Source organism: Carassius gibelio, chromosome B19, assembly GCF_023724105.1.
Source record: "Carassius gibelio isolate Cgi1373 ecotype wild population from Czech Republic chromosome B19, carGib1.2-hapl.c, whole genome shotgun sequence".
Lineage (NCBI taxonomy): Eukaryota > Metazoa > Chordata > Actinopteri > Cypriniformes > Cyprinidae > Carassius > Carassius gibelio.
The window spans coordinates 25,668,496-25,694,984 of record NC_068414.1 but is presented as its reverse complement, the minus strand read 5'-3'; the positions used below and the strand labels follow the sequence as shown (position 1 = coordinate 25,694,984).

The window sequence follows — 26,489 nt, the reverse complement described above, 5'->3', positions numbered from 1 at the left end:
TTGGGTCTTTTTATTCCTTCATTTAGGACAGTGGAGAGTTGACAGCAAAGTTTTGGGTAGAGGGAGGCGAGCGGGACCAGTTTAGGACCTTGAGATGGGAATTGAACTCAGGTCCCCGTGAACCCAGCTGCAATGTATAAGTCTAAGTTTATGAAAGTCACAGTATTTGCCTTTCATATTTAGGTATCACACAAAACACAATGGAATAAAAGTCTTTTATTGGTTAGCCATGTCATTATCCATGTTCCCAAAAGAAGCCACACAGGCTAACAAACAATGACGTTGCTTCAATAGAGAGACTACCTCCAGATAGCATAGAAAAGATTTCTGTCTCTGTGTATACCTCATAAACCCCATCTAAGCCCCACCCACCCTTGCTGCATCCACACCCTTTTTGGAACAGTGACACTGAAAACTGCTTCTCCTTGCTCAACTTCGTAAGAATGCATATAATTTTTTGTACTCCCAACAACCACCATTTTAACTGATCATATAAAAAAAAAGCTACACATTGTTACACTTTCAGTCAGATTACATAGGAACTGAGATTAGTGTTGTACACTAGCACGTGATAAAGATCCAGAAACCAATGAGGCAATTCCACTACAACTTAACACTATAGAAAACATACAAACAAAGAAAAATATGGAATACAAATTAAAATGGCAGAAACAAAAAAAAGATCAAGCTAGGGTCAGTACCATGATAAGGCTAAGTAAAGGAAAAGAAAAAAAATAGTTTAAAAAAAGTTCCATCTTAAAAGATCCTTTTCATGTGCACTCATCAGCATCCGCATCACAATCCCTCTGTACTTGCATTTTTCCATCCAGGGCAAAAAAAAAAAAAAAGGGGTCGTAGCAATAAAAGGAGACTCATATCCACCACTTCCCCATTAGATATGTCTCTTTCGTCTGCGACAAGTGCGTGTTGTGTGTCAGGCACTTTCTGAAACACTAGACCACCCTCTGGCAAACCTTCCACGACTCTTCAAATCACAATGCAGATTCATTCAACATACAGCTGTGGAGAGACAGAAGTTCATTAATGTTCACTTCATTCAAACTTAAGCAGAATACAGAGAACAAGTTTTGGAAGCTCATCTTACCATCCATACTTGTAGACCGTGAATGTTTAGAGGTCCGTGTCGAACCAGGCCAGCTGATTGGAGTCTGTAGGGGGCAGGCCATCCATCAGGTCCTGAGTGTGGCCCAAGTCGGGCAATCCCTCTACGGGGTACTCTGCTCCAGGATGGTGGCCTACCATCTCATGCTCCAGCATGCCATCCATACCCAGACCATCCTGACCATAGCCAGAGTGGAAAGAACGATAGCTGGGGTCTAAAAGGGATGAGAGATTGAGAGTCTTGTTTAAATAAAGGGCTAAATACACAAGTGTGTTTTCAAATATATGAAATGCTTTCAAACACACACACACAAAAAAAAAAAAAAAAAAAAAAAAAAAAAAAAAAAAGTTTACATAGCATGTACAGTGCATATTTATTATGCATGTATACATTTGAGAATTTACATTTATACATTCAAGATTTATATATGATCTACATTATGAATACAAATGTCACAATTTTCTGAATTTATGGTGTGTATTTATATACACAATACACAAGGATGTAAACAAAAACATTTTGGTTGCGATTAATCGTTTGACAGCACCAACGTATACATGTATATACATAATCTATTATAAATACACAGACAAATAATTCATTTTTATTTGAAAGACATTGCATTTTAAACTAATTCATGTTATTTATGAAAGTGATTAAAAATCAAACTAACTTTTGATAGTTAAAATTAGTTTAATAGCAAAAAAAAAAAAAAAAAAAAAAAAAAAACACATTAAAATTACAATCAAGAAGTTTTAAACTTTAAATCAAACATTTACATGAATAGATTGATGTGATTAAATTGTCTTAACTTGAATGATTTTATGAAATAATAAAAAGGTTAATAAACCACTGAATTTATTTATAAATTAGTGTCTTACCATCTGGTCTGTATCCAAGAGGCTCTCCCTGAGCACCAATATCAAGGCCTAGGTCACCAGTCTGAAAAAAAAAAAAAAAAACCCCAACGAGGATTTTTGGTTTATAAAAGTGGATTCATAAAGATTTAATGATCTTCATCTGAGAGCAGATGAATGTTTGTACCTCGTTCCAGGCCATGGGCTCCGTTCTGAAAAGAGAGCTGGTAAGTTCCACAGAAAGACGTTTCTTGTAGTCCTGAGGCTTATCCTCAGACATGCGGAACAGAACTGCTGCAGCGTATGTGGCTACACAGAGATAAGTACACAAGAGAGTCAAGATTAAAAGAAAGCTGTGTCCTAGACCTCTTACACCCTTCAGTTAGTAATATAATCCACACCAAAGAAAGAAATTGGTAAGATTTGTCCACTGATATGAAGAGACTTTTTTGTTATAATGCTGTATGGTGTCTGTCAATAGGGGGCAGTCACTCACCCACTCCTTCGTTCCTGGAGTGCAGCAGCTCTGTGAGAGGAGCTGTGGCTCCTTCTGCCTCAATGGCCTCTGCTGCCTCTTTATCCTGAGCCAGCTCACACAACACTCCTGCTGCTACTCGCTGGATATTCTCAATAGGAGAATACAGCAGCTACAGAGCAAAAGAAACACTTTGAAAAACCTCGCAGGTTTATGAGGTCACAACAGCAGCCATCTTGTATGTAGAATGGCGGACATAGGCAATCAGCAAGTTAGACATACTTGTACGAATAAGGGGATGGTGTTGAGCCCCCTGATGACGATTCTGTTGTGTACGTCTCTGGCCAGGATATGAAGTGCTCCAGTGCAACCTTCAACAATCTCCTCCATGCGAACTCCCTCCTGAGTATTACAAGCAGACAATTAGAGGAAAATTAAATGTTAAAAGTACAGAAAATGCCTAGAAAATCCAAACTTAACGTACCACAAACTGTTGCTGTGTGCCACCCATTGAAGTGCGCCTTTGGGTGTCCTGGTGTGCCCTCACCAGCAATTGGACCAACCGGGGAATTGCACCCTGCTCACGGAGTGGTGCGTGATTGGCTGGGCATAATGCCAGATTACGGATCAGCCCGACTGTGGCCTAGAAGAATGTGGGAAGATTTGTTAAAATGTGCAATATTTCAAAAGACCACGCACAGAAAAACTGGCCACATACCTTAATTAAAGGCCAGTGTGAGGGTGGGTGCAGCAGTTTGACCACTACAGGCAGGCCGTAGTGAAGACGCACTGCATTCTGGGCCATCTCAGCATCTTGGTGTCTGGATGTTAGATGGCGTAGCGCACAAACAGCAGGTTCGGTGATGTCCTCTCTGTCGCCAGCTCTGAGAACAGTACGGACCAGGGCCTCGATTCCACCCACTTGGCAAACCATCATCTTGTTCTTGTAGTTGTTACACGTGAGGTTGGAGAGTATGCCGGCGGCACATGTGACCACATTGATGTCATCGGAAGCAAGAAGCTGAACCAGAGTGCCAAGAAGTCCTTCCATTCCTTCCTACAAGGCAAAATGTTACTTTAATAAAAGTTGTGCAAATATTCAGAACACAAACAGTTAATGGTTTACATGAATTTACCTGCTTGGTGGCAGCATCTGACAAGTTTCTGAGAGTCCACAGGCAGTTTTGAACCAGACGCTGACTGGGATCAGTCAAGTGAAGGCCAAGAGCCTGCATACCACCTAAAACACACATAGAAGCATAATATAGGACCTTGATATAACATACATGAACACATCCTTAATCGGGACAAGCAGAGATGAACGTACCAGCCTCAACAATGGCGGGTTTGTTGCTGGAGCAGACAGACAACACCTTCAGCACACGACTTGTGGTCCAGAGCAGTTTCTCATAGGTATATGTTCTCATGATGTTGACTAGAGCTTGAGGTCCTCCACTGGCCAGGATGATCAACTGTGGTGGCAAGAGAGGAGTCGAATTAACATGAGAACATCTAGTACATTCTCCCCCCCCAGTTAGCAAGACCAATTCATGCAATACATGTACCTTGCTCTCCTGGTTGCCATATGCCAGGATCTGCAAGCAGTCTGTGGTGATGGCAAGGAATTTGACATTGGTTTTGTTGAGCAGGGCCACCATCTTCTGAAGTCCTCCAGCTAGACGGACAGCCATTTTAGCACCTTCCTGATGAAGCAGGAGGTTGTGAAGGGTGGTGATGGCATAGAAGAGCACACTATCAACAGGGGACCTGGAAAACCAATAATTTGAGATCCATTTAGTAGAGAACTGGTACAAGCAAGACAGCAAAAGGGATTAAAGCTTTAGCGTGATGTTCAAACTGACTAGTAAAACACTAAAGCATCAGTGTGCCAGATTTTCTACTTTGGTGCTCTTACCCGAGCATTTTGACAAGGGCAGGAATTCCTCCTGACTTAAAGATAGCGAGGAGGCCCTCTCTGTGATGGGACAGGTTGTGTAAGGTGCCGGCAGTACAACGGGCAGTCTCTACATCATTGGTGTTCTGCATGGTCCTCACGATTGCCGACACCATCTGGGGAGAGCGCATGATGGCGTGGCGAGAGGCCTCTTTCTTGGAGAGCTGGTTCACCATCACTGCGGCTTTGTTCACCACCACCTGGACAGGAAGAGTGAATAGGAGGGAAGTGAGCTTGAGCAGATTTGAACTTGCTTGACATTTACTTGTCATTTAGCAGTGTAACTGCAGAGAAAATCAGGAGTGAAGGGACTAATTTGCTTGTCAGATGCAGAAATCTTTCAAGGGTCACTTCAAACCAGTGATTTTCTCTACCAATCTCAGATCTGCCAACAGGAAACCACTAGCTTATGCAAATGACGACATCCAAAAGCAAAACTTAAGGGGATTCAGACAGAACTGTCATTGCTTCCCTATATGGCTAAAAATAATCTTAATGAAGGCTCTTTTTGCTAATAGATCTTCCATCTTTAGGTTTCAGCTGCAAATAAACGTGCCCTGAAGCAGGAAAGCATGTCTTGTAAAAGAATATCACATTTTTGATGGCTTAACAAGCATGAGGTATGGGACTTTTTTCTAACCTGGTCCTCATCATTGAGAAGTTTGGTGAGCTCAGGGATTGCTCTGGTGGCCAGTTCAGCATCATCCTGGTAGTTAATGAGATTGACAACGGCATGTTTGAGCATTTGGGAAGGCTCGGCCAGCCGCTGCACATTGGTGGGGTGCGTAGAGTCAAACTGGGTAGAAGTAATCTGCATGCCCTCATCGAGAGTCTCAGGAAACATGGCAGCACGGACACGCTGTGCACGGGTCATGGCATACTGCCCATCCAGGTCTAAGAGAGGAAGTTTGTGATCAGCCAGAAAAAGGGCAAGACTAAAAATATCCAGTTAGAGGGGCTTCCATTCTTAACTAATGCAGACACCACGTGTTGGAAGCAAATATAGCCACATACCTGCCACCTGCTCAGGTGTGAAGGGCTGGTTGAAGCCCTGCTCCCACTCAAAGAGCACCTGGTTGTCCAGATCCTCCTCCTCAGGGTTGCCTTTGCCTGACAGAGATGGTGCTGTGGTGGTGGCCCCAGAGTGAATACCTGAATCCAGGTAGGACTGCTGCTGCCAGTGACTGACAGCAGCTTTACGATCCTGCTCCATGGCCATATCAAGCTCCATAAGGTCAGCTACAGGACATAATACATCTACGTCAAACATTCAATTTAAAGTTCTTCCAAACTATTTTCTTGTTTAATCTACTCTAAAGTCTCATGATCGTGCAATATTCTTACACCTCATTGAATTTGCAGTTAAGATATTCAATATTTCAACACCTGCAGCTGCAATGCCCTCTATAAAAGCATTGCCACTATTTTTTATTGCCATATCAGCAAAGGCTCTCTTCATGAATAAGTTCTACACCATTACAATTCCAGTTCTATTGCAGTACAAACAGTATTTGGTATTCTTTGCGATATATTGGGTCTGTGAGGGTTAACAGAAATAGTTCAGTAAATAAACCAGTTCTTTATCTGTTCATCTGTGTTTGTGTCCGCGTCAAGCTTCAGTGATTGGACAAACTTGTTAAACTGACAGGTTAACACACACACATACATACATATACATATACATATACATATATATATATATATATATATATATATATATATACACACACACACACACATATATACATATACATATATAAAAAAAAAAAAACTCACACTGGGTAGCCATCGTTGTGTCAATCCCTCAGTCTGAGTGACGTCCAAACCTGTTGAAAAAATATAAAATTAAACCAATAAAAAGGACAAAAATTTATCTACATAACAGAACCAGTCAAGTATAGAAAGGTCCAGAAAGAGCTCCATTTTACAAATCAGCAGCAACATTTGTCTATTCCCCCTCAGACACCAGCTGTTTTACAAGCGAGAAAGAGGCTTTAATCTACATTACAGACCCTAAAGGTAGTGTTTACTGTGGGGAAACTCCCCTCATTTAATCTTTAGGGTGTCACGCGAGAAGTCGAGAGAGGGAGAAGGGACTGTGAGTCATCTTGGCAATGCCAGTAAAAACATGCTGAGGGGGTTAGTCAGCTTCATTCATCCAAAGCTGATGAAAACAATACAGCATCAAGCACCACAAATTATGTGATTCTAAACAGCCAGAGGAAAAACCAACACCGATCTAAAATTGCTTATTAGGATCTTAACTTAAAATCAGATTTACCACTTTCACCATTAATGCAGCAAATTTCACTATAGGTTCCAGACCATTATTCTGGGATAATGGGATGGACCAAAATTACACAAAAAAAAAAACAAAGGAAAAATGAAAACAAGCAACAAGTTTCAAAAAAATGTGTTACCAAATTGACCTTTTTGGGTTATGAGTAATCAGCCATTAATTTAAAGGTGACTCAAGCTGAAAACTCTCCCCCGACTGTATATTCAGGGGGTGGGGGGTTAAATCACTACAGAAACATATGTAATTTATAACCAACTGAAATAGGGGTGCTCCGATCACGATCGGCCGATCGTTATGCGCATCTCATCAGTAAATCCGGTTTTCTAATGAGCCGTTAATTCCATCAGGTGTGATTTCACATAGAGCAGCTGTTACTACACAGAGCCGTTGTTAATAGAGAAGATGCGCAAATCCACTTCATTTTCAGCGTTTTTTGGTGCATCTTCTCTATTAACAACGGCTCTGTGTAGTAACAGCTGCTCTATGTGAAACCACGCACCTGATGCAATTAACCGCTGATTAGAAAACCGGCTTTACTGACGAGATGCGCATTAACGATCGGCCGATCGTGATCGGAGCACCCCTAAACTGAAATACAATGAACATACCCTAACAAGTAGGGTCACACAAAAGTAGTGATTACAAGAAAGCAAAAGTGTATGAAGTAAATACTGAACCACCAACTAGACTATTTACTCAAGTTGAGTAGAGTAGACGATTTACAATTAAGCATGACTTATTTAAAAAAAACAAAAAAAGACAACAGACTTTTCCTATGGGTATTAACAAGACACATTCTTGTTCAAAAGCATCTGGATTAAGTGCAACAAATGAACAGAACACAGGGACCTCAAGACAGGTTTTAAGTTGGACTATTTTTAACTTGACACGCTGTCAAAAAAATGCAACCTTCATGTTGCAAGATGCTTAAGTGTAAATGACTGCGACGTTTCCGAGAGGATTTTACGTGACAGAATGCTGACAGCATTATTCTGTGCTTTAACTTATTTAAAGAATGCTACAGGAAAAAAAAAAAAAAAAAAAAAAAAAAAAAATACCCGACCAAAACCTTTGGTCAGTAAGCTTTTGTAATGGTTAAGTCTCTTGTGCTTACTAAGGCTGCATTCTTTAAATTATGATTTCATGTTACTAATATTACAATACTAACAATAATAAAAAGTTCTTATTTTTAATCCATTTTTAAAATGTGATTTCTTCTTGTGGTAAAGCTAAAGATTAAGTAACATGATCCCTCAGAAATCATTGTGATATGCTGATTTGGTGCCCAATAAATATTTCTTCTGCGTCAGACATACGCCGCAGCCTCTATGCCATAGGATGTACATCGGTTTCCATTTATACTACCGAGTTCATTGTCCGCGTCAGTGTGCAGTACACATGCAAACCGCTAGCCTGCAGTGTCCACGGGCATGTTGCTCATGTAAACGCAGACAACGGCTAAAGCTGAAGCAGCAGCAGTTTGTTGGAGAAGCATCAGCCGTAACAGCGGCAAATAAAGACCATTTAAGAAATGAATAAAAAATAAAAACAGCAGAAGATGGCATTCTTTCAATCTCCACAAGGAATTGTAACCATGGCAGAACAACTGTTTGCCGCAGACAACAAAGTAATGTAATGCTACATTTTATAATAAGTGATGACACTTGTTCTATGATTTTTTTATTTTGTAACATTAAAATATATTAAAGTGCAAAACACACAAAATGCAAATACTTATTGAGGGAGGGGTACTAGCAGACCAATCACAATAAGCACGGTGACATTTTTGGGGAGGGGCACGTCAGGCTACGCCGCAGCCTGCACGTACTACGCACAACCTATGGCTTAGTTTCGATTCAGAAGTATAAATCAGCCTTTGTCAACAATGTGGGTCTCCTTGCTGAGTAGATCTTCGTGAACCCCAAACCCTTGAATGGTAGAGTTTAAACCATTTTAAAACAGTATGCATTTGCTAGAGAAAATGTAGGTGTCTGAAGTTAAATCTGGCTATAATGACCTCTCTAAAACTCAGATGCCTAGAATTCTCCAGAGTCTCGCGCAGAGCCTCAGGCTAGTGATGCCAGTTCATGGGGTAGAGGACACATTTAGAAGCGTGAAAAGATGCCACAACGAAATGAAAGCTGCCAAGCATTTAGAACGTGAAAGTTTCCTCATGCTGGCCTCAAACCAGAGCAGTCGATTTTTCTTTCCATAGGAAACTGCTCATGTCTGCTTCAGGGATTGTCTTCCTTCCTGCATGAGCCTAAAGCAATTTAATCAATTAAATGAGCCTAACATCCCTTCTCGGCTCAAAAAAAAAAAAAAAACAGAAAAAAAAAAACACACTAAAAGCTAGTCTAAATCAACGCATCTCTCAGTATAAACTCTTCCATATAATGAGGTTAATTAACAGCCTTACTGACTTGAGGGGACATTTTCAGAGAATAAACGTTGAGAAAGTGGACAACCCTGGGAAACGGAAACTTTGACAAAACTTGTCTTCCTGCAGCGGAGAACATCAGCTTTCACATCCTGCAAGCCACAAAAGACCCAATATGCGTCATGATATCAGGGTTAAATGTAAAGTACATACTGCGACAACATGGGAAGAAACCGAAAGGCTCGTTTCCAACTTAACTACACATTAGGCAACATCAATCAGTGGAGTTAACCCGACCACAAACAAACATCCGAAGAATTAATTTGGTGCCGTGGAAGGAAAGAGCATCACGTGGCAAAGGGGATCAGTCTATGTTTACAACTATGAACACAGTTAAATAGTTACAAATACTACCTAGTGCTCGACCAATATGGATTCTTGGGTAGCCAATGCAGATATCCTTCAAGATTAGTAAAAAAAAAATCTAGATGTTTGTTAGATATTCATGGCCTTGTTTAGTATAGGAGCGTGCATTTGCTGAATACTAATAGTGAATGAGGAATGACATTTGCACTTTCTATTACTAAATCAAACAATTTTTTTTTTTTTTTTTTTTTACACAAGTTTACTTTAACAGTTTGAATAATAATGACAATTGTTAAACAGATACAGTGAACTAATGCGCCATGCAAGCTCATGGATATAATTAAAATTCCTCCGGATATCATCAATACAGAAAAAAAAATCCCTAATATCACATCGGCTGACCACTAAGAATCTATGCAGTGTCACTGGGAACAAGTGTAATAAGCGACAGGAAAATTTGCACACCAATAAGTGCTTTTAAAGCTAGAACATTATTATTGTAATCATAAAAATAAAATCTGTATTAAATATTTAAAAATCGTTAAATTTAGAGGTTATTTATGACAAACTTAAACTCACTGAATTGCATTAGGTACTTTATTTAAAAAGTATATTTGGAAATCTGCTTACATTTTTGGTAAAGATCTGCAAAACCTATTTAAACATTGTAAAAATCTAAAATCAGAAGGTACAACAAGTGTATTTGCAACTGAATTAACGTGTAAAGAAATTCCAGAACTTAAAAATTTTACATTCGAGGACACTGCAGGTTATTCTAAAATGAATAAAGTTGTCGTCAAGTAAATTGAACTTCTACAGATGTCCCACGGTCACGGGTGCAGAGACTGTGTGAATCAGAACACAGCTCAAGTCACATGCACTCCAGCTCTTGTGCTAAATTGCAACCCTCTGCAAGTAGGTTAAGTGCTGGTTCTCAGCTGGATGAGCATCCAGGCTGTCTGAGAACATACGGCTGAGTGAGAACCGCTTTTAATGATGAAGCTGCAGAATCACAGTGTCATCAAAAAAACCACCTTGGTACGTACAGCATTCTAAAGCACTACTGTAGCAGAAAATTTCGACATGACCCTCCAAAATATAACATCAAGAGCTGCTTTCACATACAGGCATTTACAGAAAACCTTGCTTATGATAACATCCTGCAGTCAGCGATGGACATTCCTTTCCTGTGTGTGTGTTTGTCTGCATGACACAAGATACAGCGCTTCAAATACAGGCCTGCACTGAAAGACCCCACTAGCGGGAAATAAGTCACTGTGAAGTTGTGCCAATGTTAATAAATTAGGCTTTTTAAGGGTGCATGTGAAGGCAGAGGGATGATTTGAGAGCAAACAGAGGCAGCTGTGGTAGTTTATGCAAAATGCATGTGTAGTCCTCCACAGTGGTGAGACTGACCTGGAATTAATTTACCAGACAATAAACACTGAAGGGAGTCAGACATAAATTTACAGGGTTTTCCTTGCAGCACCAGTCAGCATTCCATACAGGCGCACGGGAGGCGGACGTGCAGACGAATCACTGTGTGATTATGGGACAGATTTGGAAACTGAACCTTCAAAGTAAAGGAAGGCCTTCTGATTAGCCCTCTTGATGGGCTCATTTAAGGTTTAGTCACTGTATCCTGTTAACAGAATCTGAAATGTTGCTGCACAGGGCTGGTGCAAAAAAAAAAAAAAAAAAAAAAAAAAAAAAAAGGGTTTACAATTAGTGCAAATGATGAATCATATCCAAAATAAAACTTAGTTTAAATAATGTGAGTGCAGTTTGTATATTTATTATGTATATGTATAAATACACACGCGTGCACACATGCATATTTAATAAAAATGCTGCTCATTAAATATTTATAAACAGTGTATATTTATATCAAGATGTATATGTAAATATTTTCTAAATATATACGGTGTAAACGAATATACACCATACACACACAAATATTATGAGCACAAACTTATTTCGGATTTGATTAATCGTTTGACAGCATATTTACAACAAGGATTCAAGAAGTGGTTCTCTGGTAGTTTTGAGTGGACTGTCCCTTTAAGACCATTTACTTCATTACAAACTCCTATTCGGATTCACAATCGTAGGGTTTCTTAATAACAAAAAATAACCGATATTAAGCAGAACTTGCAGCCCTTTTCACACTAGAAAGCTAACTATTTATTATGTATTCGATTCCACTGAATCTTTTTCTTTTTCCTCAATACAATGAAAGTGAATATACTACTTTTGGCAAAGTCATGCAAGTTTGAAACATAAGGGCGAGTGTCAAGTTTTGTTTTTGGGTTAACAACTCCTCTAAACAATCTTGTTGAAAGCATTTAATATAATTTACAAAAGCAAACACGTATGTATATTAGACGAGCAATATCTTAGGTTTGCTTAAAGCAGCATGAAGACATCCTTAGTAAACAAGCCCAAATTATGTTCCAGATCATTTTCTTATCTTAGTCCATAAACCCGGCATTTATGCTCATTATGGGAAACCAAGTTTGTTTTTAAACAGACTTCTGAGGGTATTTCCCACACAGGTACGAAACTCATAATACATTCGCCGCTGAAAACGCGACCACACACGCGTAATCGTGGAAAAGTTTCGACCTTCTTCAGTTTCCAGACCACACGTTGCCGTCGGACTTTAGCCCCGCCCACACTTCCTCCAGCGGAGCTGATCTGAGGTCAGCTCTTACCGAGCCTCAAGGTGGGGACGTTTAACTAAAGTGTGTGAAACAGCTGCCCCGGACTCTGGGAGCAGATAAACCCGAGTCCCTCTTGAAAGCACGCAGGAATTCGGCCACCAGGACCTTTGTTTCGAGGAAGAGTAATGAACCCTGAAATGTTTCGACTCCGATCTATCGGACAGAGAAATGCGATTATAATTCATCAAACCAAATCCGTGAGGAGACGCCAAAACCAGGACAATTCATCTTCATCACAAATCACGGTTATCCTCTCAAACAAAATGAATTGACAATTTATCCAGCAACACCTTTCAAGAAAACCACTTTAGATACGTTAACTCATTTCAACCTAACGTCTGATCACTTCAAACTGAATTAGGGGTTTCCATTACACTCTTTTAAGCTGACGAACACGTAACTTACATAGTTATGCAACAGGACTGAAAAGATTTTACAAATAAAAGGTAAAACTGATTTTCTCCATTCTCACGAATGGATAAACTATTGATTTTCTTGCTGACATACTTTCACCCGACTGACTTGAAAATCTTACGGACTACAACGATCATAATCGATCGGCTCGGTTTCCATTACTATTTGTAAAAGACAAGCACAAATAAAAGTTCCCCGGTACGATACTTCTGACGACATAAACTGTTGAAGCTGAGGAAATTAAATCACGATGCGGTTTACAAACACAAGTGTAACGTTATAATATTAGTGTGAAAACCAACACGGAGAGTCCCAGGTGAAATCATGTGTTATTACCAACACTGTTTATCGTTTTGAGATCTGCGGTTAGCTCGCTGCTCGAGCCATAGACCTGAATGAAAGCTAACGTTAGCCAGTGTGCGCGGAGCTAACGTTACAGTAAACAAACACAAGAGTCAATGTGCGGTGTGTATAAACCTGCAATTTAGATCAATACAAGCATAAAATAAGAGTAAAAACCTAAACAAGGCGAATTTAAGTATTCAGTTCGCGGAAGGTAGATCCAGCCTCAGGTTGAGCATGGAAAACCCTGGGAAGATCCTCCCGATGCTCCGATCTCAAAACTACTAGGAATTGTATCATTCCGCGTTTAAAACGCTTAACGTTACCTGAAATTCTAAAGATGAACTCCTTTGTTTGGCCGGCGAAGCCTGACCAACGCGTCGGTATCCGAGTAGGAATGAAACAGCCAAGCCAGCCGGTGAGATTCCCGGACGGGTCGCGACTCTCTTGCGTTAGCGGCGCTGCAAACCTTCCGCGCTGATGTGAATATAGACCTTAAAATGGCGTCGCTCAGACGCAGCTCTTATACGAGGAATGCAGTTCATGTATCCTACCGCATGCGAAAAACTAGGGCGCAGCAGCGGCTTAGAACAGCATGAAGCTAAGCGTTAGAAATATACATATATATAAAGTGACATGTGATAATCATTAAATACTTTTTTATGTTCCAAGTACCTCGTCTGAGATCTAGAAGTTCTTTAGTCGACACCGGGAATGTGATATGCGCGGAGTAATATAGCAGCTACAGGAAGGGCGAGGTGCGTCCATTAGGTTGGAATGTGGGTGTTTTGAATGGGATGTCGGGAGCAGCTATACAAAGGTAACAGTTGTATTAGGGTTAGAGCAAACGCTGCTCGTGCTGCAGGATGGTTAACTTGAGTTACCCCATTTTGTATTATAACTACGTTTCTTGAAACATTTTATAGCCTACTGCTTTATCTTTGTTAAAACATTAGGACTAAAACGGAAAAAATAAACAATGTAACAGTTTTGCTCAAGCAGTAAAACCTACATCTGTCACTGTACATTTTGTTGTTGATGAAGAGTGATCGCTATTTAATTTAAGTGGAATAGTAAGTAGCTGTTACTGAAATAAATAATAATAATAATAATTAAAAACACTATATTATTTTTACTTTAGCAAATAGCTGTTTGCCTTTAAAGTTTTTGTGTGTGTGTGTGTGTGTGTGTGTGATTTTACCTGGCCTAAGTAGCCTAAAATAATGTGCATTATTTCCTGTTTTCAAAGGCATTTAACAATTCAAATCCAACAGCAGATATAAAATAATAAAGGCATAAAAAAGCTCACATGCTATCTAAATATTCTGGATGTTTTTATTATTTTAACAATCAAAGATAAACAGAATTCATTTCCATCTGAAATTCACATATCATGTTTAAAAACTGGCAGATTAAAATCTAATGGAACACACAGCAGACTCCAAATGAGAAATTAACAAATGTATTAAATAAGATAATTGAGACTTACAGATTTAAACAGCAGCTGTCTAACACGGTGATTAAGGAGGCAGGTTTAATCACTATGTATTCTGCAGATGTTTTTTGTGTGTGTGTGTGTGTGTACAGTACTCATTCATGACACTATTCAACATGCAGAGGTAAAAAAAAAAAGTTAGCCTATTTAGCGCTTCTGACAAGAAAACATAAATTTCCCTTAATATAAATGTTAAACAGGTGATGACAAGCACAATTACATTCAACAGCAAGTAAATATTCATCATTTTAATAGGAATATGCCTTGGGATGGATGCAATTTAGAGATCCCATTGTTTTATAGAGACACACATAAAAACAGTCAGTACATTCATTTTAAATCCAGTATAACAAAAGACCTGTGAAATGTCATCAGTTTATTAATTAAAAGCAATAGTGTTTGTAAGTGCTTGTGTGTGTTTCCATATCACCCTCCAATGGTAATTGTGTGTGCAGATTTTGGGGAGTGGCCACACTAAGTGCTTCTGAATGGTGGGAGTGCCCTTAACAACTTTAAGTGCTTTATGCCTTTCATCAGACCAACCCCCATGACCCGCTCCCAAAACAGATAGGATCTCTTATATTATGGGCCTTTTCACCTTAAATAAATACATAAATAAAACTCTATAGGGCTGGTAATTGCATTATTATTAAAATTATTTGGAAATGAAATCATTAACATGTTGCTGTTACATAATGGAATATAAATGAAAAAAGTACATGCAGCTTTATAGTAAAAAAGAAAAGAAAAGAAAGCTTTCATTTTTTATTTAGCCGTTTATTTATTTATTATTATTATTGGTAAGAGGTACACCTCACTTTCAGTTCATGCTGAGAGTACCAGGTGTGAGGTAGTCAACTAAAAATCGAACAGTCATATTTTAATAACCTCCTCCTGTTCCCTATTTCCCTAACACGCCATTCCCCAGACTTGCCAAATTCACTGTGACCTACAGAATCTGTCTGTCTACTGATACAGAAACTATACCCTAGAAAAATATTGATGTTGTTACATCTTACAATTTTGCTTTTGAGAATTTTAAGGAAATATTTATTTAAGTGTTTATTTTATATTGGAGTGGATCTGATGCCATTTTAGCATTACGCAAAAACATATTTTTTAGCATTAACCATTTTAACAGTAAAGTAAGTAACTCTGGAGTTTAAAAAGCATTTAAAAACCTAATCAACAATTTAAATATGAAATGTAAATCAAAACTGTGTTATAAAATTGCATGACAAATAATCCATGATTCATTCATTTTTTAGGCAATAAATGCCGTAAACATATTTTCTATAACTAATTATTTCACTGTATAAATAGATTATTTGTCATAAATTAAAGAATAAAAAAATACTATCTATTTAAGGTTTTCTTTGTGATGTGGTTTATCAGACAAATATGGAACAAATATGAATTCTATTATTGTTGTCTTTTTTCTCATCACATTCTTTTTTTTATGTAATGCAAATTACACAATCCCACATCGACATTGTGTGTCCTTAGGAAATCAGTGAGACTGAGGCCTTTGTAATGAAGATTAGCAAGCACAGATCGATTGCAGATGGTATGCAATAAAAAGAAGATGAATTATCGATATTGATGCCAAGTTAGCTTCACCTTAAATCACATTTACATGAACAGCATAAACGCCACAGAAATCGAAGGAGCTGGCTCCTCGAGTCATCTTAAAATAGACTCCATATCTTGTTCTGCTTTCACAGAACTGTCTTTGTCTTTTACTTTTTTTGAAAGGATCTTCTTAAAAACCAGAGCACACCTTAAACCTAGTAGAAAATCAATCAATTCTCATCTCCTTGCCTTAAAAGGTGGAGATGTGTGTGCGTGCAGCAGAGCAGATGTAAGGAATCGGCCTCTTCGTATAAAGCTTCGACAATGCTGCGCTTCACTAAATAAACTCTTGTATGTGGTTGGATTAAACATTATTCATGCAATATTGTCATCTGCATGCTTGTGAACATGTAATAAGGTATTGTAATGAACAAACAGATGCAGTTAGGATTAAAAAACCTCTCCGTCTGTCCTTTTTTGGCATGTATTTTCCCACTAAGCATATTCCTAATGGAAGTATAGTCTATATGGTCAATACACTATACAGAGACTTTCCCATTGGTCTCATTTATACACTGCTTGACTATTGTCCCTTTTCTCTCTCATCCTCTCTAAATGTATGATCTAATCCTTTCCTTCTGCTCATGCTCAGTTTGCAGACATTCATATACTCTCTCTCTCTCTCTCACACACACACACACACACATGCACTAGTTTTTATCATATCTTCTGATATATATTTTCCATCCTATAGCTAAATAATTTTAATTAAAGCATCCTTTAGTAATATGTTTTTCTCGTACAGACCCACTGACTGGTAAAAAATAAAACAAGGTATTTTAGTGTTTTACTATTATTAACATTTGGTCCTCAGTGCAGTCACAACCTAAGCTTCACATTTTTATTCAATATAATGAAAATTCAAAAGTGCTCAAAATAATCATTCAAGGTGCTATTTAATCAATCTTATGAAATCCATTTCATTACTTTATATGCAAGCTGAATCCATTTTCATCATTTCATCACTTTCATCACCAAGTTCATTTTGCCATCTTGGTTTCTACATCACATGCTGCATTCCAAAAATATGCCATATCTGTTGAACCTTTCATGGTCCACTCTTGAAAACTGTGATGCTCTTGAATAAAATATCTTCATCTTTGATTTCTACTCCAAACCCACAACAGCAAAACATGAATGTATCGAATGTATTCAAGCAAAATCTTACCCATAATAAAGTGCCATTTCTTCCATTCTTGATGGGTCAGATTCACATATAAGCAGCCCAGATGTTCACCTGCAGTATATAAAAAAGAATTTGATTTACAGCATATAACCCAAAGTGACTGTGGTTGCTCACGTTCACCGTTCGCAGCCATTTCTGAGTTCATCTCTTGTTTCTCCTGGGATAGAAGGGGCATATGCGCGCTCCAGGAGGGGTGGGTTGGCGGGGGTGGCACCCTGAAATTTTAAGCCTAGTTTTCTAAGCTCTTTTTGTCGGGAAAAGACGCTGCAATCTGGGCCTCTTCTCCCCAGGAGCCATTAGGCATGGTTTGGTGGCCAGTGTGAAAGGAGTACAAGGACTTGGCACAAAAGGGAAAAAAAACTTTATGCTCTTTATTGAAAAAGAGGGCTTCAGATAGATTTTTTGTGCTTTTTGGTAAATGACGCAACCCTGGAGTTTTGGTAATGTGTGAGCGGAGAAGTGAGGGGGCTCGGCTGGCATCGCAGCTCTTCAAATGAACAGCGGGATGTTTGGCCAGAAAAGAATGCAGGATTATGCTTGGATAAGGAGTCTGTCTATTATTTCTATTTAGCAGTCTCTATTCATTATATTTATCACTCTTTTACCATCCATATTTTGAACACAAGCCTACAAACAAATGCACACTCCTCTCTGCACGGGATTCATGATATTATATGCCTTTTTTGAGGCCTGTTTTCACTAAATGTGTTCTTGTGTTTGGAAAAATCTGAGATGGATCGGAGCAGAATTATGAACGGCTCATGCACAGTACAATGAATTTGCCGAGCGATGGTGGATGTTCACATAAAAGCAGCGCAATACAATCCATAAAAAATGATTGGTGCAAACTGACTGTTTGTGGCAGACTTTGGTGCAAAAGTATTCAACTGCAAAACCACAATGTTTAAGAATGGAAAAATGGAGCTGAACTTCTTTTAACTCGACATGGCATCTTAAAAATGTGCAGGACACTGAAGAATAGAGAGAGAAAAATGACAGTCAAAAATGCATGTCTAGCTCATGTTTACATAGAAAATCAATTAAAAAGCAGCATAGTGGAACACAAACTGTTACCAGTCAAAACCAACAAACACGAACATTTAGAAATGGCCCCATTGTTCTGTTTTATACACCACTTTAACCCGTTTATGGGAGATTTTTTAGCTTAGTTAAAACTGAAAAAGAACTGAATTAAAAATGCGAGGGAACGTTTGGACAACAGAAACCACAAAGTAAGCAGATATTGTTCAATATATCTGAAATGCATTGTTTTGCAAATATTTAGAAATTATGCATTATTCGGTGTGTTAGCTTTATGCAATTTACAGTAAACCTTATAGTCACTTCCTGTGGTTTTATGAAATATTTTAACCAGTGTCAATCTTGTGAAATTTCTCCTTTATTTTCCCTCCAATAAGTCATCGACAGTTATGCTGGTAATTAAAAGCATACCAGTTCTACTAAAAATAAATTAATTTCCTGGAATAGATCTTATGTGCGTGAGTGAGTGAGTGAGAGAGGGTGAATGAGCACAAGCATTGTGAAAGCTATATCGCTGAAATTATTTATCTCCATTTCACATCCTCCTCCTCCTCCTCCTCCTCCTCATCCCTCACACATAATCACATCCAGAATCAGATCTAAACTGTGCATGTGTATTTCCGTCTCAGAGAATGAAATGAAGCCTGCTGCTGGATTTTACTTCAATACAGCATAACTAGATGTTCTTCCTCTGATCAGCATCATTCACACTGCCGCTGTCGGCTTTCACAACGCTTGTATATGCGTCAAAAAATAGGACATCATCCTGTGACAGATGCTGCACTTTGCATTATTTATAGACTGTAGTAAAAAACAGATGCAATTTTGCTAACAAAATGCAAATATTCTGTATATCGTTTGAAAGAAGCCTCTCAAGGCTGTAGACTTGAGTAAAACAGCAATATTGTGAAATATTATTATAAACTAAAAGAACCATATTCTATTTTAATATATTTGAAAATGTAATTAATACACAAAACTGTATTTTCAGCATCATTGCTCCAGGCTTCAGTGTCACATGATCCTTCAGAAATCATTTTAATATTCTGATTTGCTACTCAAAAATAAAAAAATAAAATAAATACATTAAAAAATATATATATTTATTATCAGTATGGAAGTATGTGGTACTTATTTTTCTGTAAACCGTAATACCTTTTTTCAGGATTAAAGTACAGCATTTATTTGAAATTATAAATTATCTGTTTATAAACATTATACATACATATTTAATTATTATAAATATCTAATTATAAACATTCTGAATATAATTACTGTCACTTTTGATCAATTCAATGTGTCCTTGCTATTTAAAAGCATCAACTAATTAATTTCTTTGTAAATTTTTGAAAGAATCTCCTATACCCCAAATTTCTGAATGCAACGTATCACGTCTCTGTTAGATTTTTCTAAGAAAATAAGTATAATTTTAATTAGTTGTTTACACATGTTCACACACATTTAACATCAATGTGAATAGGCTTATTTTACAAATGCTACACTCAACATGAGCTCCCATGGAAAGGTTAACAGAATTGCTGGGGAATTTCCTATCTTTGTTTATTGTGTGTGTTGATTAAAGAAGGGGGTAAAGCTAAAATCTCGTCACACATACAATCCTCACTCACACACTTATACTGTCAGCATAACCTTGGCATCAAGACGTGTCCATAAGACATCCACGTATCTTCAATATACACACAAGCTTTCTTAGCCGCTGCTGGAAAGATGACCTCATCTAGCGCCAACCTTGACAGAAAAAAAGGGCTGGAAAATAAATGAAAATTGATGTCTGTGCCTTTTCAGATTGTATTATACCATATAAGAATACCCAGTATAGCCCATCACTTCAAGATGCCCTTGGACTCAACAGCCTTTGAGATGAAGGCCTCATTTTATATCAAAGGAAACATAAATTCCATTTTGCTGCCTGACTTTATAGAAGGACAAACAGTTGATGTTCAGTTCTGAGTGAAAATGTAGGGCAACAGGATCAATTTAGATGAATAGTGTTCCCTACAGCAGGCCTTTATTTTTATACTAAATGTGCTATTTTGTCTGACATTATTCCAATTATAGCTGTGGTTTTCCTTGATTAATCTTAATGCTTCAAAAGGGTTGCATAACCTGTGGTACGAAATGAACTAAATTATTTTAATTATTCTGCTGGTAATTATATTTCAAATTGCACCTCTTTCAAGCCAGCACAGTTTCAGTCTCCCCTGCACAATTCTGATTGGTTAGTAAATCACCTAAACACATAATAACAGTTTCTGATTGGCTACTTGGCTATTTGTTTGTATGATTCAGAGCTGTAGGCGCAGGACATCGTGTGCCTTAATGTTAGACATTCACAAATGAGAAAAATGCAGAGATCAAAGCTGTGTCATTCTTTAAATATAAAATCACGTAGACTCCCAATATTATGCTGCCTATTTTCACATGCAGCAACGTAATTGACAAAATTATATAACGTTAAATTGTTTTTATTACAGTCTTTCTCTTGAAATGTTTGATGTTTGAACTGGGGTGAGGGGGGGGGGGGGTTGTAAAGAAAATGTCAGATCTACTCTGTATAAAGATTCAAATTATTGAGGTGTTCTTCGTTGCACAGAAATAGAAGACTTCAGGTGGGAGATAAAAATGTTTTTAAAGAGAAACATCATAAAGCCATTTATTCTTTTGAAATATCAAATGTTAATGTACAGTAATTAGTAAAAGAACATTGCACACTTTTAAACAAGAAAATGTGTGTGTGTATATATATATATATATATATATATATATATATATATATATATATATATATATATATATTACCTAATTGGTAAAGGCAATTTTTTTACATGTATTAAGGCAGTTACATTGTTTGTCACAATCTGTCTTATACCAATGTTCTTGTGTTCCTTCTAGATTGATACGATGGATTATAAATTGTCTTTCATCTAATAACAGTTTGCATTAAAGCCTTGTAATCAGCCTAAACTTATATAATGCAACGTGTAGCGAAACAGCCCATTTCATGCATGCCCTTGCTTGTGATGAATCTAACAGCACAAAGATACTACAAAGACTACGATTTACAATTTGAATATATTGCACTCACAGATGCACTTCTTTGTCATGGTTTCCTTTTCACCTAGCTGAGGAAAGTGTTTTTTTTTTCTTTTCTTTTTTGAGGGTTGATTTTAAATCACAGATTTAGACTAGAGAAATTTCAAACAATTTAGCCTTGTATTCAAACCCATATTCATGTGTTCTGAATAGGTTGTAAATTTAGTTGCTGCTAGGCCCGCAGTGACTATTATGGCATTTTCAGCATTGGCTTCCCACCAAACCAAACATCCCAGACTCTCCACTATGGCAAGGATTTGAACTCGAGCCAACAAGAATATGAAAATGAGAGCATATGCTGACTTTAAATGGTATTTCGCCACAAAGCTGCTCTTATACTGCACACGCAGAGAGGTGAGACAAATATTGATCAGCTTCTAACAGCTGTACAATTCTACCTCAGGTACCACATTGATCGAATTATGATGAATCTCCTCGAACCCATTTTATCATTATGCTTCTATAATAAGTGGGAATCCTCAAATATTAGCAGCTCAATAGCGTTCCGTTACACAGAATTAGTTATGACTGAACCCATGAACCCATAACTTTACATACCTGAGATCTTCATCTCATCCTCATAAATATATATATATTATTCCAAGCTAGTCGTGAAATGGCTGGAATATCTGCATGTCGATTAACTCAAACTAGATTCTCCTGTTCCGGGTTTGACGTCCAGGTCCAGAAGGACATACAATTACGTTAAACTTAAGAAACTTAAGAAAATTAGTAAGCAGACCAAGACCGTGTTCAGTTCTCAATGGCTTTGTAAAAAGAAAGTGAGGCTGGAAGACGAAAGATTTCGCTTTTCTATCCCTAAATAAGTGGCTGCTGGAGCTTCAGGCCCCCCAACTGTGCACAGCATGGGCTTAGAGCTGGGAAAGCCAGAAACAGACTCCCTTAGCACAGAAAATGATATAAGGAGCATTCGTTTTATATTACATAAAAAGAAAAATATATCAGAAATATTTAGGCCAACTTACAGGGAGAATTCCAGGTCACACCACTGGAGTAGTCCTAATAAAATAAAGACAAATTACTTAATACACTATATTTTAAAACATATTACATTATTATAGAATTAAAGGACTCACAAACAGCTTCAATATGCTTAGACTCACAATTGTAATGTCATGCATTTTGAAGGGACAACCAGTAATTAGGTGTGTAATGCTTAAAGAAATCTATATTATATCCACCTAAACATTTAATGTGCTTTCCAGGTATAATAATTAGCATCATTGTAATATTAAAGTGTGTTATTAGGACTAGAAACACATTTATTGATCTACACATGCCCAGTATTATCCCAAAACCTAATAACATGGTATCACTTAAATGCACTTGCTCCAGCACTGCTTTTGCACACAATATAAAAACAAAGTATCTCCTCGCTACATACAGTCAGACTGTAACATTCGGTCTTTTCAGACTGAGATAGCAATGAAAGGACCAGTGTAGCTTACACACTAAACAAACACACACACATACACACACACACACACTCTAGTCTGTGTCTGGAGATAATATCATGTTAATGACCCTGTGCCTAAAGGCTGCTGTGCATTAAAGCGTTTGTGAGTGGCCTGTCGGTCGCTTTAGAGCGGGTGGATTAGGGAAATAGTGTGGCCCCAGTGCTCGGCTAAAGAAGAGCGGGGTCGCAGGACTAAAGGGTTTACTCTGCACACAGACACAGACCGACACTCTCTCTTTCGGCTGTCACATTGACTCACCTCTGCGAAGCTCCGCACCCTCTCCTCACAAAAGCGTCTCTCTTGTTTTCTTTCTCTCTGCAGCCAGACGCTTCTGCCTTTGTCCACCCCCAGCTTCCTTTTTGTTTTCTTTTTTGTCATCGAGTCTTTATTTTTTTCTTGCTTGCTTTGTATTCATCTATGTTTTGTCCTTTATTGTAACCTGATATTCATTGCAATGTTACATTAAAAAAATTGGTAAAGCACGATTGTTTAAAGTTTTTTTGTTTTTTTTCAAATGCCATATTAGCATCAATGGTCATATTCATTAAATAGATTAAAACATATTACAATTATAAAAAATACGTAAAAGCGCACTGCAGTAACTATAAAATTATGCAGTTTTATATTTGAAACTTTTTCAATTTTCACATTTGAATGCAGAGCAAATATATTAGTGATGGGCATTCACAAACATGAATTTCTAGTCACATCTTATTCTCTTATTTCTATGCTTTTTGCAACCTATGAAGCTGATTGGCTGATCTGTCATTACTTTTTTAATAAATGGAAAGGTTATCTATTTATGCATTTATTAGCCTAGAATGCAGACACATATTGCTAATGGGATTCAATAGGAGGCACAGAGACTGCGGAGCGCAGTTCCGTGGCTTGCTGTTATGCCATATGTTTTGACATAACAGGCCGTTTTCCAAAAATAGCCTGAAACATGTTTGTTGGTCATATTCAAAACTACACAGAAGGCCTAAATAAACAATATAGCTTAAATGAGGTACAACGTAAAATACTTTTGGCTCACTGAGGCCTTTAAATGCACATACTGCAACAGGCTCTTTGTGACAGAAACAAACACAAGCGTGCAACAATCATGGCATCTCAATTGTGAGCCCTCATATGCTTTCAAACAAAATGATTTTTAGCTTCAAAGCTTATTCCAATGGTTCAAGACTAACTGTTGTTATACATATGGATTGTGTGCTAAAATATATAGAGATCAGTAACTGTGTAGTGATCTACTACAAGTTTACAAGTAATCGCTCTGCATACTGTAAGTATGGATACAATAAATTTTTCGTGAGAGCAAACTGGCAGAAGAGAATCAAACACATGCCACCAGATGAATACTCATTTAAAATAAACCAAATAACACTGTATAATCTTCATCATGCAAATCAGGCAGACTATAAATGCCTAACAGACAGATGTTTACTTGTACATTTTAATTCAAATTGTCCTAACCCACACAATCTATTGAGACTTATGTTTGCGGTCCCAGAAACCCAATGTTAATTTCTAATTTATGGTAACAATCCAACAGCAATTTCAAACAATTAACCTTATTTTTTCCATTAAATGATTATAAGTAGTTACTCTTACCTAATACCTTACAAAAGCCATTAGAGAGATATTACTGAAGCCTTACCCATTTGTTTGAACAGTTCTGTTTTTTCCGTTTCGATCACAATGAAAATATGGGGTCTCGGATACCAAACATAATTATGTAACATCTCATAGAATGCGCTGAAATGTTAAGATTAATATTTTTTTTCCATCTAATTTAATGGATATTTCACCCAAAATGTACATTTCTTTAATCACTAACACTCTCATGATGTTCCAAACCTGTAATCATTCATTACTTTATTTTGTGGAAGACAGTTGATATTTTGTCCACACAATAATGGTCAATAGGGTCCAACAGTTGACCTATTCTTCAAATATCTTCTTTTTTGTTTCACACAATAAAGTAAATGACACCAATTTTCATTTTTGGTTGAACTAACACTTTAGGCAGCAGAAACCAGACATTTCACTGTATTTTGAGCTATTAAAATTGAATCTTTGAGACCCCAAACAGAACAAGAGGATTAAATCATGAAGACAACATAATATCTGAATTGAAATTCTTATTGCGTATACTGTAATATTTGCACATCGCAACTTCACTGGAAAATCATTTGCATTTGCAACCTTAGCCACAACACCATTTCTACCGGCTGCTCGAAGAGATGTCTAAAGTAGATATTTGAGTATGTGTGTGCGTATGATAGACAGGAACACTGTCTCTTATGTTTTATTATCATTCCTGTTGCAGACCCTCCATGAAAGAGCAAAAATCCAGAGATTTATGAGGCAGCTTACCCCCCGCAGAGCACACCATCAATGCTCTGCGCTTACCAGACTAACTCACAAAACACACACATATATACTTAGACTCTTGCTTTGCCCTCATCTATGTCTAAACCTTCATATGAGCACATACACAGATGCTTCATGACGTTTGCATACTGACAGACAGCACTGTATAGGGAGGCTTAAAATAGTCCAAGTGCACACTGTCAACGGACTATCGCGTCGTGTCTGGACGTGTCTGCACGTGCAATTGGTAGTTTTTTCTAAATAAGAGACATATCAAAGTGTGATTCCTGCTGTGCGGGCTAGTTAGAGCGAGCAGACAAGGGAATTAATTTTTCACAGGCTAGCCTCTCTTCCCCAACACACACACACACACACATACATACAGTCCCATTCTGCTTTAAGTCTTTTTCATAAATAATAGTGTGTGCAATTTGAATGACAGTGTGGGCACAGGCAGTACAAATACTAATTAAGTTTCACAGCAGGGGGTGGAGCTGTAAGACCGATTACTTTTGACAAAGAGGAAATTAAACTCGCTGCACAATAACATAATTTGCATAGATATTTATTCACAGAGATATGCTATAGATGGTTTGGACTGGACTGTTAAGCGAGAGCTTAGTTTTGTCGGCAAAACAACTAGTCATTTCCAGAAAGATAGCCCAGTGGGTAACTTGGATTTTTACTTGTTTTCAAACTACTTTTGCCATTTAAATTCCCTTTTTGAGGACCTCATGAAAACTGTTTGGGATCTCAGTATTTGTAATAAAAGTTTGCTTTTGCTTTCGAAAAATGTGTTCTCAAGTAAGGCAGATGTGTATCTATGTGTGTTACAAACACAAACAAGTCTGCCAGGTGACTCACCTCAGATACTAGTGAGGTCATGCACGAGGTGAGGGGGAGAGAATGACCTCTTTGGATAAAAAGAATGAGTCATTATGAGTAACCCTACACGTGCTGTCATACACACCCACGCACACAGTCCCGCGTATCGGGTTAAAGAGCTAGCTCACGCAAAAATGAAAATTATGCCACAGTTTAGGCCAAGAAACGTTTGGAACATACACAAGCGCTTGGCCAGTGTCTGTTCCGTTTGAACATGTCTAACGTTACCTGGGTTTAAACTGGTGTGTACCATAAATGTATTATCTTTATTATGAACACACTGGTTTGTACCATTTATGGCACTTGTTATTCTTCTCGTTATTTTCCTAGCGGCTAATAAAGCGGAAGT

The 26,489-nt window shown here is 37.8% G+C and overlaps 1 protein-coding gene across 1 annotated transcript; it reads right to left on the bottom strand.

Moving 5' to 3' along the window:
• Window positions 1–201: 201 nt before the first annotated feature.
• On the bottom strand, window positions 202–13,435 carry LOC127979126 (catenin beta-1). Its single transcript, XM_052584312.1, has 16 exons — window positions 13,260–13,435; window positions 6,186–6,235; window positions 5,424–5,648; window positions 5,050–5,303; window positions 4,371–4,609; window positions 4,021–4,222; window positions 3,783–3,927; window positions 3,592–3,695; window positions 3,174–3,512; window positions 2,940–3,098; window positions 2,738–2,857; window positions 2,477–2,627; window positions 2,168–2,289; window positions 2,005–2,065; window positions 1,106–1,337; window positions 202–1,020 (listed from the first exon to the last, which is right to left on the bottom strand). Exons 2-15 carry the CDS (start codon window positions 6,196–6,198, stop codon window positions 1,132–1,134), a joined length of 2,340 nt encoding a protein of 779 aa, XP_052440272.1. The 5' UTR covers window positions 6,199–6,235; window positions 13,260–13,435; the 3' UTR covers window positions 202–1,020; window positions 1,106–1,131.
• Window positions 13,436–26,489: the final 13,054 nt, after the last annotated feature.